Raw genomic sequence first — 15,769 nt, 5'->3', positions numbered from 1 at the left:
GTTTCATGAAGAAGGTCCTGAAAGAAAAACATAGTGCAATCACCACAGAATGATGTACTCTAACTAAGGTCCTTAACTGGAGCTGATACTGCTGAGATAACTGGATCAGACCTTGGTAGTGTGACTACTGTGACTGGTGAGTGCATCATACTAATGTCCATGACTGTATCAGAGAACACAACAAACGTGTAACACTGAATATCTTGGAATTCCTTGTGGGGTCTCAGCTGGTTGCCTGGAAACTCACTGGGATGAAAAGACTACAGGAAGTCACAGCACTCAGCCAAGAAACACTAAACCCCCATATAATATATGGTAAATGGTGAATAGACTGCACTTGTGTGGCGCTTTTTGAACCTTTCAACCACTCACTTTTACACTACATGTCACATTCACCCATTCACATGCACTCCCACCCATGGAACAGCCACCAGGAACAATCTGGGGTTCAGTATCTTGCCCAAGAATACCTCGACATGTGGACCCAAGGATCAAACTGCTAATCTTCCGATTGGTGGACGGCCCGCTCTACCTCTACCTTAAAACCACAGCCCCTTGTGCTTTGCTGTCATCATTTTGGGTCCAACATGTAGTGCATTCCCCAGTTTATTTGGTTTTAACCACACATCACTGTCACAGAAACATGTGGAGCATGAGCTGGAACAGTTAAATGTTCCAGAGACCTGAAGAAAAGGCTCAATGAACGTTGCTTCTATTAGTATAATTTTAGATTTAATTCAGAGATAGCTTGTTCCAGGCCCACTGTGAAATAGGTTAAAAATGACTGTCAAACAATGCTGATATAAACTTACACAACACAACATACAACTACTGTATTTTAATTTACATTTTGGCAAACTGGCACCATTAAAAGTTTTTGTGCAATATCCACAGACGTCCAGATGACTATCTCTGAATTGCTTTGATACTGAAGCAATCTTTAAAACCTGATGATTCTCAGGCAAGTTCTGCAGGTATAGGGAGCCGGTTTTCTTCGCTGATATTAGTGAGGACCATTTGAGGTAATGACATCCACAGAGTGCTCAGATCTGACTGTAATAAGGCTCCATATCACAGGGCCAGACTACAATGACTACCTTTCTTTTGTTTTTAGACCCTTTTGCACCTTTTCCTTTCATCTCACGTTGTATCTTTGCCTCACTTCTCTCCCTCTGTGCCCTCAGTCATCTCTACTGAGCCCCCTCAGGGAGACAAATCTCACAATTTACAAGTGTCTGATCTAGTATGACCTTTGTCAGTCAGCTGTGACCAAGCATGACAGAACAGGGTTAAGAGAAGAAAGTTAAGCATACCTCCTCACTGCTATTGTGCCCCATTTATTCCACGCCTTGGTGTGTAGTGGAAATAATGTTCCTGTCCTTATTTGACATCATAGACGTTTGGTCATGCACTTTCCACGTGAAGATATGACATCGAAGGTACCCTGGCGGCATTGGTTGATGACATTCTGGGACGCCGTGTCAACTTCAGCCTGTTACATGCATTGTCTGTTTTCAAAATACACTTCTGTTTTCAGAGGAAATGTACAGTTTGCACACAGTCTCTTTCAAAATAAAAGCACTAGGCCAGTATAACATCACAAATGAACATTTTTCTCCTTCAACAACAAATACACGTGGTTGGGTTTAGGAAAAAAGAACAGTGTTTGGCTTTATAATTTTACGGGAAGCAATCACCGGCCTCCTTGGTTGAAGTCGGTAGTTGCTGGACCCATTCACCACCCTTCCTGCCCGCCCTACTGGGACTTCCACCACCTAAACTTTGGTTGTTATACTGCAGTGTTTCTCCCTGAGGCTGCCAGGCATCATTAAACAATAGCGGTGACCAGCCGCGTATCATGCCAACATGAAAGGACGTCTTTTTTTTGTCAGTGTCTGATGCCGTAAGTCTGTGATTAAGCACCAGATTTCAGTAAATGAGACCGGGTCACTTTCTGATTTCTAAATACCATCCACACCAATATTCAAGCTGTAATTAGGAACTTTTTGCTTCACAGAGTTCCAATATCCACATTGAGCATACAAACACAGATATTTGATGTTGGCTGAATTCTCTTACCGAAAGTGAATAACCCTGAGTAAAGCTACCCAGCAAGAAATAGTCGTGATTTAAACGTATTGGCTATATTTAGCTCCGATTTAGTCTAGCTACATGTAACCCAAATCTAGCTGATTTATTTTTGAAATTGATTAAATGTAATTTTCGCCATTGCAGATGGCATGCAGTATGATATTCAATCACGTATGGAGAGTCAACAGTAATTAAAATATGTTTATCTCCATTTTTTGGACATGGTCTCCACATAGCTGTATAATTGATGACGTCTACACTTTGGCTATGGTTAGACGTCTACCAAATTTTCACTGACAGCCCAAATTCAGCCGTGATTTAGCCTAGACGTCAGGTCTTCATGTAGACGGCTATTAGATGTTTTTTAAACCAAAAAATGCTTGCTGGGTACTATCATCATGCACATTAAGGTCTCTCTTTATTGTTCGCCCTGTGGTGTGGCACTGATCCCAGTCAGATGTGACCTGCCCAGTGCGTCAGGGGCTCAACCAAATCATCAAAATGCTGGTATTGTATGTTTCTGGTCTTTTTACCACCTTTTTTTAAAAAATACCCATAAAATCAATCGATCTTTGTCTTCTTTGTGCAGCACTTTGCATCGAGCACTTTGACTAGCTGTTTAACACTACAGGACACAGTGATGTCACCACTTAAATAAGACAACAAATAACTCAGCTACAGCTGAGCTACAGCTACACATATAAGACTGACACAGTAAAAACGGAATCGAATTTTTGCGGTCAAGCCCTTGGCCATTAGAAATGATTTGGATTCGTCATTGTTGATTCAGAAACACAAACAGCCCCTTAAGATTTCATTAGAGGCACCGGATCAATCACAGGAGAAGAAAACTTTGTGAACTCTTTATGTTTCATAAGTTACGTTTAGGCATAAAAACCACTTGGTTAGGGATAGGAAAAGATTTTGTTTTGGCTTAAAATGCCTGGTTCTGTCGCCTCTGGAAATGTTTCGCAAAAAAAAGAAATTTGGTGCCAAAATCACAGCCAGAAATGCTGCAATGTCTCACTAAAAAAGACCTGTTTTTGGTGCCACATTTGCTGCTAAAATCACTGCTTTGGTGTTTGCTGGTGCCAAACTGTGGTCTCCTGCATAGCGATGTCTCTGTAAAACACAACCACTTTTTGGGGCGATATCCTCGGTGGAAACACACTGACAGGTCACTAAAAAACAACCACTCTGGTGGCTAAAATGCTGCTGGAAGGCGCAGTAATGACTCGTTAAAACACAACAGGTTTGTTGTTTGCTGGCAATTTTGGTATTTCTGTGGCCAGGCTCACCTGTCACACCTGTGGCACACCTGGATACAGGAAGTGATCGGACAGAATACATTATTATACATCAGAGATGGACGTGTTTGAGGCAAACCACACGTGCAACTTTCATCCCCTTTAAACACAGGGCAATCCCTGTGATGATGCACTGACAGTTTGGGAATCCTGTGGAGAGATTTCTTCTTGTTGTCTGGGACGTGCGGAGTTCCCCATATGAATTCAGCAACTCAAAGAAAGGTCAGGGGTCACCAAACCCACTGGGATTCAACAACTGGGTCCATAATTGTTGGACCCAATTGTTGCCCCAAGGATCAGTCCAAAGAGAGATACCTGGACAAATGGAGGCATTATTGCTATGAAAGCTATAATGCCTCCATTTGTCCAGGTATCTCTCTTTGGACTGATCATTGGGGACTGATACTAGTGGAGCAAAAACAACGACATAAACCAAGGGCAGAACGGCACAAAGTTTTTGCACTTGCACATTACTGAGTGTATTCTAACGTGTTGCTTTTCTACTTCAAATTCTTGGCTCGTTTAATGAAAACAGGGAAAGTAATCACGATCAATTGTTCCCTCGACAGTTAGTGAGGTCTTTTAGCGGCTTACAGTATCACCAAAATTACCCAAATTTTGGCCACGAGCAAACACAAACCTTCACCGACTCTACCATCCTATAAAACTCAACAAGCCACCAGTTTCTGTGCTACCTGTGGTCTCAGCCTGATCACAGCTATAAAACTTGTTTGGCTCTGCCTCTGACAAATAAAATAAAATAATCTCAGCAGATGTTATCACTGATGGAAGTGTGGATACCACAGGACAACTACGCAGAGATATAGATACTCATGGGTATTTCCTGCTGACACCGAATGATCCTGCTGTTCTTGACTATGGACTTTGGTCATAGCTTTAAAACAGTGGTCCTACGTTTCCCAGTGAGAGAGGTTCAAGGATGGCTGTTGTCATGGTCTTGTAATCAAAGACAGCCTGGGAAAAAATTCTGACAGAGTCATAAATTCGGGATGACCTTCTCACTGCGTGACTGCTGCTATAACCTACGTCTGCCAACCAACAGAAATGCAGCATGAAATGACGCACTGGCGCTAAACCCAAACAAACAGACAGATAGCAGCTTGCAATGGAGGCAAAACACGCTAGAAGATATGTGTGGAACTCCAGCGAAGAGGAAAACCTTGTGGAGTTGTCGTAAGTGCTAATATTGTAGGTAACTGGACTTGCTTGCGTTTCTTGAAGACGTTTCGCCTCTCATCCAAGAAGCTTCTTCAGTTCTAAATGACTGGTACAAAGTTGCAGGCTATAAACCCTGTGTGGGTGGGAACCCTTGCAGAGTCGTAGGGGTCACGTAAACTCTTAGTTTCAGAGTCGTTGAGATCACAATGTGAGTCGTTGACCCACCTGGCCACCATGTGAGTCGTGAGTGGTGAAGAATCTTCACCAACAACTTGTGGAGTTGTGGCAGCAGAAGCCTTGTCTGTATGATGTGTCCTCCAGCTCTGACCATGATGGCGTAAAGACGGACGAAGCGTGGAAGGAAGTAGCGGAGAAGTTGCAGCTAGCATAACAGCTAGCAAATGCACAGAAAGACACATCGAAGTATACAGTGCCTACAAAACTTCTAACTTTACTTTGTTGTGCTTCACAGTTGGAGAAGTAATAACCAGTGCAGCATCCTTATGCACTCAGCATGGGAAGCTACTGCATCATATGTCGTAACGTGCAATTCAGTTGCCGCTGTCATCGTACAGTCTGCAAACATCAAACTCAATGTCATACCCAAGTTTATTAGCTCCATGTCACACAGTGTAGCTGCACCAAACTATATATAGGAGGCGTAACTTTCACAAAAACTAGTTATGACCAGTTGAACAATTCTAACATCAAATGTTTACTCATACTTTATCAATCACCGCACACTCATCCCCCCACTATGCTTCAGAGCGTCCACTCTATATCTGTGCACAGAGCAACGCACTGTGCTGTAAATCAATACAAATTCTATATTTGGCACTGAATGTAGTCAGAAGCTAATCCAAGTACTGTATGTATGTGTGCCTTTTCTGGAACAGGACTCTTGTTCTGTTGTCTCACCAGGAAGAGGCCAGGTTTGGAGGAATTACAGACACAATATATTAAGTTAGTTTAATCATGACGTTCTCCATAAATTGTTTGGTAAATACAACGTCTAAGAAAAGTGAAAAACAAACTGCTGTCTTGTCCAGGAAACAGTGTGAGTCCTTACACTGTGATATACGACATGGTTTCCTCTGGCCTGATGTAAAAAGGGGAAACAGCACAGGGCGGTAAAGGCTGCTGCTTAACTTGATTTTGTGTGTTGGAGCTTTGATGTTCACCCAAAGTGCAGTCAGTACCTGCAGGGCTTCTGACCTCTCACTGCCAAAAAGAAGCAAAAACGCTGATGCTCCAGCAGAGCCTTTTTTCAATCTTCTTGCACAAACATGTGGTTAAACTGTGAGCATTCTGTCATTGACTGTTCCTCTGTCAATTGTTAAAGCACTCATTTGCTTGGAGAAAGTACACAGTAATCTAAATTAGCAAGATATTGAAAATTAGTACTTTTGCAGCACTCCCCATTAGGGGTCGCTAAGGGGTAGTGATGGCCAAATGAAGCCTCATGAAGCATTTTCTTTATTTCATGAGCCCACTAGATGGCGCTTTTTGTTCAACAAAAGGTTGAAAGCACACTGAATTGCCATTCATTGAGCCTCTCTCTTTAAACCATGAGCACCATCTAGTGGGCTCAGAAAATAACGAAAATGCTTCATGAGGCTTCATTTGGCCATCACTACTAAGGGGCCATGTTTTTTTGTGCCCTCAAATTCTTTGTTTACTAATGTAGACACATGGTAGGTGCACTCAAACACCAGAGCAATGTCTTTGCCACACGCATGTCTTCCTGAGTGCCTATTTTTTTCAGAATTTAGTTCAAGTTTTGGAACGCACCAGCACGCATCGCATGTCATTAGATGAGGATCAACCAATCACAGCCGGCAGATATCTTTCCCTTCATCCGCAAATATCAAACTGTGATAAATATGGAGAGTTAATCATGTTCGTGCAGGGCTGCCAGAGCTTTACATCTGTCTCGCGGACAATCAGCCGACACACAAACAGTGCCTGGAAGAAGATCAGCTCTGCACTCAGGATTTCAGGTACATGGCTATGATACGGTGCTTGTTAAGGTTGCTTAGCAACCTCAGATGCAACCTGCTGCCATGAGTAGCACCCAGTAGCTTTTTCCAGGCAGATAAAGAAGCGGGTTGTGTATGGCCCCCAAAGCTTCACAAGGAGGTGGGAGGCCTTGAATTTAAGGGTTGTAAGAAAACTTTTTTTTCTGTGAATAAAACTAAATGAAGTTGTATTTTTAAAGTTTAGATTATCATTTAAAATATTAACTTTGAAAGAAATCTCAAAGGATGATGGCACAATGAAGACCTGCTACATTAATAGAGCCAGTGTTTCCCGAAGAATTAGATAAAAATCACAATGTGGCATCAGATGTTTTAATCGTGGCGTGCCGCCACAAAATGGGACCCTGAGAGCTTTCACTTTCTGCTAAACAGCCTCGTCTTGCATTAGAAAAGTACACAGTTAAAACAACGAAAAAGCTTATCAAACAGTGGCCAAGTGTCAGGGAGGAGAATCTCTGATGTAACATTCACAGGAAATTGTTGCCCAAAATTCATCCAAATCACTTGTTCCTGCTTTTATTGTGTTCACTGTTTGGGTTAACTGTATAGTTTATTAGTCGTCGCACTGAAGATAATATGAAAGATCCATAAAATATGTCACTTAATCAGGTTTTTTAAGGACAAAGGTTGGGAACTACTGATCTAGACGACCTGAAAAGAGCTAAAACTATTAGACAATTTATATATTCACCAATTTATAAACAATATTAGCAACTATTTGTCATTTTTTGAGCAAAGATGCCAACAAGTTCAGCCTCTATAAAGTGAGAATTTGCTGGTTTCTCTGTTAACATAATTGTAGATTGAATATGTTTGAGTCTTGGACTGTTGGTCAGAAAAAATAAGCTATTTTAAAATGCCTTTTGACACTTTACAGACTCAAAAATAATCTGCAGATACATCAGTAATGAAAATCACTAACTGTAGTTGCCAAGCTTCCTTCAAAAGTGACTGGTGTTATTGCACAATGTCTGTGTTGGTGGATGTCAGAGGTTGGCGGGTCTCTCACTGCACCCTTCTGTCTTATTATGCTTTTAGCTCTGTGATTAATACAGGGAAGGAATGTTGTCAGTGCAGCTTACATCTGTCTGATCAGGGCCAGTGTGGCAGAAATAGCCCATCACAAGAGGCTGAGTCATTCGAGCAAAATAGTTTTTGGTCAAAGTCAAATTGCTGCTCATTTTAATTTTCTCAACGCACGGAGAAAAGGCAGCACCAGCACGAAAATCTAATCTGCAGAGCTCAGGACATAAAGATTCAGAAAATATACGTCTGTATGAGCCGAAGAATCTGTTCACATATAATTTACCTAATCAGTGTCAAAGGTCAGGTAAGGTTTGTGGCTACAATGGGAAAATGGCAACTTGCTCACATGAATAGCAGATGACTACTGATGGTGTGGTACAAGGGAGAAACCCAGTTTACCCTCCTTGTTGCTTCTGAAATTGAGGGTATGTACCTTCATGTTTTGTAGTTTTACAAGACAAGAAACAATCTGACGACATAAAATGACATACAAAGGAAAAACTGCTCAGCAGAAACATTATTAGTTGTGTGTGAGCTACACTGGCAGTGGTTTGTGATATGATGCTCACCAACTGAAGGACATGAGGATTTACTCACCTTCTTGACAACTTGACAACCGTAATCACTGATGAAATGTAGCCCACAGGCACATCTGTAAAACCTGATATGTTGCTCTTTGGAAAATACATGATTTTATCTTATTTATTATAGAGGTCGGGGGAAAAATCAGTACAGCATGGTATTGCGCTATTTGTGTGTATCATCACACAGTGCCAAGTATTGATTTTTTAAAGAGTATAAATTATTAATATTACAAATTCAACTTCATGTAGCCTACTTGAGTAACATAATCAATTACTTTTTTGGTCCACTAGATACATTTTGCAGCAAAAAGTTTCTGCAGTATATCACAATATACACTCACCGGCCACTTTATTAGGTACACCTGTTCAACTGCTCATTAACGCAAATAGATAATCAGTCAATCATGTGGCAGCAGCTTAATGCATTTAGTCATGTAGACATGGTGAAGACGAGCTGCCAGATCCATCCTACCTTGTATCAACGGTTCAGGCTGCTGCTGCTGCTGCTGGTGGTGTAATGGTGTGGGGGAGATTTTCTTAGTACCAGCTGAGCATGGTTTAAACACCACAGCCTAAGGAATGATTCCAGCACCTTGTTGAACCTCGTACTAGCAAGGTGTACCTAATAAAGTGGCCAGCAAGTGTGTTTTATTGCAATACCCAGCATATCACAACATATGTAAAACCACAGTAATACTGAGATATGGTATCATGGATCCTCTGGTAATTCCCATCCCTATCATCTTAGCAGTTCTGCTCATATGAAACTTCCATCATGTTTTTCATTTATAGGCGACTGACTGCATGACAGCAGAGAACAGAGGAAAACAAAAGCAAAATGCACCCCTCTGTGTTGCTCCTGTATATAAGAGGATTGTGAGGATGGGAATCCCCACACAAAGAGGGAGGGTGAAGCCTCTCCTTACATCAGGACAGGCAGCACATCCCCAAATCAAGAGCAAGTAGGGCGAAGCTGGCCCTGACATCTCCAGCGCTGACACATCGCGCCAAACACCATTCAGAAAATTAATTACTTTAATGTTAGGTGCCTCAACTGGCATACAGTACCCCTATATTGAAGATGACTCGAGACTTTCGCAGACTCTTATCCAGCCTTTAATTCGGCACACGTCCAGTGGCTCACAATAACTCGCTTCTGCCTTTTTATTTAACGTAATGCCAACTTTTAGGAATGATGTGGACGGGTAGCAGCGGCAGAAAATTAAGCAACGAGTGAACGATGTTTGGCTGTGAGGCGAACCACCTCTTAAAAACAACTGTGGTGTTTCTACGTGGTGCATATTAAAGAAATAAACCCAAACAACCATGTGTTTCTAAGCTACCTCCTGTTATGTGTCATTACGGATGAACCTCACACAGTCACTCGGTGTTTTGACCGGGATTCAGCGTAACGTTTCCTCCACACGGGGGAGAATGACACATATGCGGGTTACGGAGCGATGGGCCGCTGCTGGAGACCGATATGACAGCATACAGCACCTCAACGTTACACAGCAACAATGGAGACGACCTACCTGGGATAAAATAACCTGCCGGTGGATCATTCTCCAACGGGAAGGGTGAGGACTCGAAGGGGTACACGCCTGCTAATTTCCACCGAGCTCCATTTCGACGGTAAAAGGCAGGAGGGACACAAACAAACGGCGGACCGATTAAAGGGCCGATGAGGCACGCGACAGAGAGGCTGTAGTCACATCCTTTCCTCTTCCCCTGGACCAAAGTAAAGCTCGCTGAAATGCAACACACACTTCCCGCCCGCTGCCAAAATTACCCATTAAGCTCGACTCGTGAGTTTTTTTGGCCAATATTTCAAATTAAAAAATACATTTTAATGTTATAAATACCCGTGCAACAATTATTTCCATTTTAAAATTAATTTTCTTATCAATTTGAGCAACTGCAAGCTGAAATACGCTTTTATTTCGAAGGTAGCACTTCCGGTTACATTCGAGATGAATGCGTCCGGTGGAGCTGGGTACCAGTTTCCTGACAGCCAATCACAACACGCGCTTTTGTCCTCGCGTGCGCTGCCTCCTCGTCTCTGCCTCCCGATATAAACATATATAAATAAATATTATAAATAATGTAATATAATATATGTGCATATATGATATGATAAATAAATAAATAATATTATTTTTACAGCCTATGATATAAACACGTTGTTTGCGCACGCGCGCAGCTATGATGCACATCACTCTCTCCGCTCGTGCATCGTTTTCCCTCAGAGAGCTGCAGCTGATGTGAGGAGGAGAAAATACTCCTCACATCAGCTTGTAACTGGAAACATACTGGGAAACACTTTAGGAAGAATGTACCTTACTGGGAGCTTTGGAAAATACTGAGTTTTAATGTGGTAGATATTACTGGGACCTTATTTTAGTGAGGGACTGTTCGTTATTTATGAGAGGAGGGGTGGGCATATCAAGTAATTTTCTAAGCACTGAGGAGGGACTGATGTTTTTTTATTTTGGCTCAGGGGACAGACACAACTTTTAAAGATTGTATTTTCTATTTACTCTCTCCCCGCCATTAACAAGATTTTCTCAGACCTCGTCACATATCAACCTTTGGTCATGGACTTTCTTGTTTTCAGCATTTTTTCTCTGTTGATTCATCAGACGGAGAAGAATAAACATAGCACACGCCACAACACAAGCGCTGGAGCCGGCATTTTCGAACCTGAATGACTACCGGTATCTTGCGTCGCTACTACGCATGAGGTAGGCCTATGTCTGCACATCAGCCATGCCAACAGGCATGAAGTGCTGTCTCATTTCTTAGGGAAAGATCTCTACAGCAGCAGAAACCAACGAAAAAGGCATCCTTAAACCTCAGCATGATTCGCGGCCTGTTGCTGTTGTAGTTTAACAGTGCCCAGCGGCATCAGAGGGAAACACAAAGGACACGACAAGGACGAAAGTTAAGGCGGCGAAAGTCCGAGTGGGGTGGGCAGAAACACAAACAAACACTGACTTTCACCACAGAGAGCGATGTTTGCATCCCCTAAGATTCTAGAGCCAAACCCTGTTATTTTTTCCTAAACCTAACCACGTGTTTTTGTTATTGGAGGAAAATGCTTCATGAGGCTTCATTTGGCCATCACTAGTGGAAAGTCCATGACCAAACGTCAATATGTGACGAGGTTGGAGTGAAAATGTGTTGTGAACTTGCAAAACAGAGGGGCAGGTGCCAAGTGTCGGGGGCAAGGGGTATATTGGGACTGGGCTTTAAACTATAACTTGAAAATCACTAAAAGTGAAGATATGTGATTATCACTGGTAAATAATTTTAATGATTTAGATCAGCAAACCGTCCTGAGAGGGAAGAAAGGAACTCATTTTATCATGCAGTAAAAGAGACAGAAGTAAATCATCTTATAGTTTGATCCTTTAGTATTTTCTTTTTCTGTATTGTGATTCACAGAGGAATTCAGGGGAGCTCGACCTGATCCAAAATCTCAGACTCTCTCTTTGATCCTCTGAAAGAGGTAACCCTTTCAGGTATAGTGGTCACTACAATGGACAGCTATATAAAAGACATTTTCTTGTATGTACATGGGTTTTGATGCTATAGTTGCATTTAAGTCACTAGAGTGGACCCTAGTGCTTCATACCATACACTGCCACCTAGTGGCCAGGTGTTGTCAGTGCAATGCAAGTACAGTCAAGTAACATCTAAAGAAGTAACACAGTTGAATATATGTTGGGAGGAAATTGCAATTAATCATCTATCCACTAAATTGGGCATCTGTAAGGCGTGTGATTTGAAGCCCAATGCAGCACTCTAGAAGTCAGTAATAGTTGGTAATGCCCTTTAATTAAACAAAGGCAAAGAAGGCGATTGGTCAGATGAAGAAACCGTTATCAGTTTGTCCTTCAGGCTTCAAATGAAGCCTCATGAAGCATTTTCTTCATTTTCTGAGCCCACTAGATGGCGCTCATGGTTTAAAGAGAGAGACTCAAAGAATGGCTATGTAGTGTGCTTTCAACCTTTTGTTGAACAAAAAGCGCCATCTAGTGGGCTCAGAAAATAAAGAAGATGCTTCATGAGGCTTCATTTGGCCATCATTACCTTCAAGCTCAGAGCCCACACACAGTCTCTGGGCTCAGGGGCCAGGGAACAGACTGGGCCAAACCTGGAAATGGGGCCGAGAACAAGGACGTCAGTCCAAGGACCCGTATAGTTCAGTCTGCTGTAGGGATAGACCGATATGGATTTTTTTAGGGCCGATGCCGATACCGATTTTTTCCATCACCCTTAGCCGATGACCGATTATGGACTGCCGATTTTCTTGAGCCGATATTTGGGGCCGATACTGCTTTTGCTCCCTCAGTTTACATCAAAATAATGACACAATGATAACAAATATAACAGGTCTCAAGTTTAAAATAAGAAACATTTATTGAACAGTATAAAAATACTAAAACAAGATGGAAAGTTGAGGTAGAACAGGTAGAATATTATTATTATTATTATTATTATTATTATTATTATTATTATTTTTATACATTCAAATAAAAAAAGAAAGAGTTCAGTGCTCTTAAATCTTCCAGTAATGTCTTTATAAAATAAACAAATATTTAAGCTGAAGCATAAATAAAACAACAACTACTGTACACAGTAGGATTCGCTGCATGTGCGCTGCAGGGTCTTCCAGCAACATAGAGCTGCCCGTGGATGCCTGTCTGTAAATTATGCCAGGGAAAAATAAATCCGCGAACCCATGCGCGTATCGGCCAATGCCGATACAAGTAAAAAACTCAAATATCGGCCAGATATATCGGCCGGCCGATGTATCGGTCTATCCTTAGTCTGCTGGCAGGCAGAAGTGACAGAGAGGGGCTTACTGATGGCGTGGTCAAGAAGGCGAGGGGTTGGGAACCAGAAGAGCAGTCCAGCAAAGCAGCAGAGCTGACAATGGACAAGCAGGAGGTAGGTAGAAGCCAGGCGAAGGATTGAGGAGCTGATAGGTAGGTGAAAGGAGAACACACACAAGCCAGCCTGTGGTGTCTAACAGACAGTTTCTGAGCTGCAGCAGGTGGGAACACTTGCGCTGAACTGTCATCGCAGGAAAACACCACACATCCATAGGCAGATGGAAACTAGAGACTCTGAGGCAGAACTCATGGTTGGGAACAGGAGGCTGGTGAGTTTGCTGGGAAACAGACAATGCGGGCAGGTCAGAGGCAGGCAGGGTCGGTAACAGGAGACTGAGCAGGAAGGAGTGCTGGAAAGTCTTGCATGTGGGCAAAGAACAATCTGGCAAAGAGGGTCTAAAAAGCAACAGTCTTTATAGCTGCAGGAGGTGATGATCCACAGGTGAGAGGACTGGCCTGATGAGGTGGGTGTGGCAGACAGGTAGGAGCGCAAAATGTCCAAATCCATACACAACATTCTGTATCATCTTCTTAAGCAAACTAAAGATTATTTTCTTTATATTGGACCTGAATGAATTTTTCTTGCACAATCTGTCAGCTTATTAATAAGAAATCAATTCCAGAGGTTTACAGCATCTCACACGTTTTTCTGTAAAGTCAGACCCTGACAGTGACGATGCAGTGAACTCATCTGACAGGAGCTTAGAGCTAGAATCCTGTGTTAGTTCTGAGCTGACGGAGTTTAAGCCTCCTACTGTATATCGACTCACAGTCAGTGCATCAGCTGTCTTTTCACCCTTCAATACGGCAGCATGAGAGGCATAATCAAACACACGGAGGTCACAGAGGTCACATTAAGACAGGTGAGCAGGTGGTTAGACTAAAAGCAAGGTCCTGCCTCTTTTGAACACGTATGTCAAACAGTTTGCAACAAATCAAAGTGTTGCACAAATTCAGTGTTTCCCAAACATTTTGGGCATACGGCATCAGGACCTGTTGTAAAGGAGGCCTGTTTATTACCTGTAACCTACCATTCCCTTGGATGTCCTCATCACAGATACATATACTTTTGTCGGTTCTTCTTTGAAATGATCACCTTCCTCCGATACATTAGTCATTATGTCACTGCTGTTGTAAGTGGTTCAGAACCAGGATACTGGTGTTGATACACTTTGTTTTTAGTGCTATATGGAAGGTTCTAGTGCCACCTAGAGGTGGAGATTGTTGTATCGTCAACCTCCATCCTTCAGATCCTGCCTCTGGCAACTTTATAGCTTTTTTAAAAGTTTTTTTAAATCATGCTTTTTATTGTTTACAGGACCAGTTATTTGTATCTTTGTGATCCCGCCCCAGCTTTAGTCACCTGCACAGGACAGACACACCTACCTACTGCGTGTACAAGACCACTTCAAGGCACATTTATCAAAGTAAATATAAATGTAGAAACAAATATACAATAACTAAATAAACACACACACACACACACACACACACACACACATATATATATATATATATATATATATATATACATATATATATATATCTCCCTCTGGTCAACACAGCACAAACATTTATTGGACTCCCACAGAGACTCTATGGATTCTATGGCCTCTACAGACTCCATGGCCTTTACAGACTCTACAGAAACTTTACTGACTCTAAAGAAACACTACTGACTCTGCAGAGACTCAACTGACTCTAAAGAAACTCTACAGAGTCTAAAGAAACTCTACAGAGTCTACAGAAACTCTTCTGACTCTAAAGAAACTTTACTGTCTCTACAGAGACTCTATGGACTCTACAGAAACTCTATGGACTCTACAGAAACTCTATGGACTCTACAGACTCTATGGGCTCTACAGAAACTTTACTGACTCTACAGAAATTTTACTGACTAAAGAAACTAGACTCTAAAGAAACTCTACTGACTCTAAAGAAACTTTACTGACTCTACAGAGACTCTATAGACTCTACAGACTCTACAGACTCTACAGAAACTCATCTAACTCTACAGAAACTCTACTGACTCTAAAGAAACTTTACTGACTCTACAGAGACTCTATGGACTCTACAGACTCTACTGACTCTACAGAAACTCATCTAACTCTACAGAAACTCTACTGACTCTACAGACTCTATGGGCTCTACAGAAACTTTACTCACTCTACAGAAATTTTACTGACTAAAGAAACTAGACTCTACAGAAACTCTTCTGACTCTACAGAAACATCACTGACTCCACAGAGACTCTATGAACTCTACAGAATCTCTACAGACTTGTCGTTGTCACACTTGGCCGATTGAGCTTCAACACTTTTAGTGCAATGACAATGCAGGCATTCATTCATTCATTCATTCATCCATTATAAATCAAACCACAGTACTGTGTTGATGATGAACCACTTTAACCGTATCTAGTGGCTCTCCATGTGTTTGGATGTTTACTGTGAAAGTTGTTGATTATATTTTCTTGTCTGGTGTTTGCTGACCTCACACACTGATAATCCTTTAATGTTATTTGTAATATTATGGAGAGCTCCCCTGAGTGGGCCTCTGTGAGTGTACGTATATACTGCAGGCTTGTTGTCACGTGGTTTGTCAGATGAAAAGCCTCGTGAAGGTCGCTCCACTGAAATGTA

The 15,769-nt window shown here is 41.9% G+C and overlaps 1 protein-coding gene across 4 annotated transcripts in view; it reads right to left on the bottom strand.

Moving 5' to 3' along the window:
* Positions 1 to 9,945, bottom strand: part of LOC125881950 (E3 ubiquitin-protein ligase HECW1) — a 95,969-nt gene extending 86,024 nt beyond the window's left edge. For all 4 annotated transcript variants that reach the window (XM_049565432.1, XM_049565434.1, XM_049565430.1 and 1 more), the window contains exon 1: positions 9,762 to 9,945. Coding sequence is in view for 2 of the 4 variants with exons in the window: in XM_049565430.1 (XP_049421387.1) it covers positions 9,762 to 9,791 (30 nt within the window). In the remaining 2 variants the exon portion in view is untranslated. The remainder of the gene's footprint in view (positions 1 to 9,761) is intronic.
* Between the last annotated feature and the right edge of the window lie 5,824 nt (positions 9,946 to 15,769).

This window comes from Epinephelus fuscoguttatus, linkage group LG21 (genome assembly GCF_011397635.1).
Source record: "Epinephelus fuscoguttatus linkage group LG21, E.fuscoguttatus.final_Chr_v1".
NCBI lineage: Eukaryota > Metazoa > Chordata > Actinopteri > Perciformes > Serranidae > Epinephelus > Epinephelus fuscoguttatus.
Note: the sequence above shows the minus strand (reverse complement) of the source record. Positions and strands in the feature narration are given on the sequence as shown.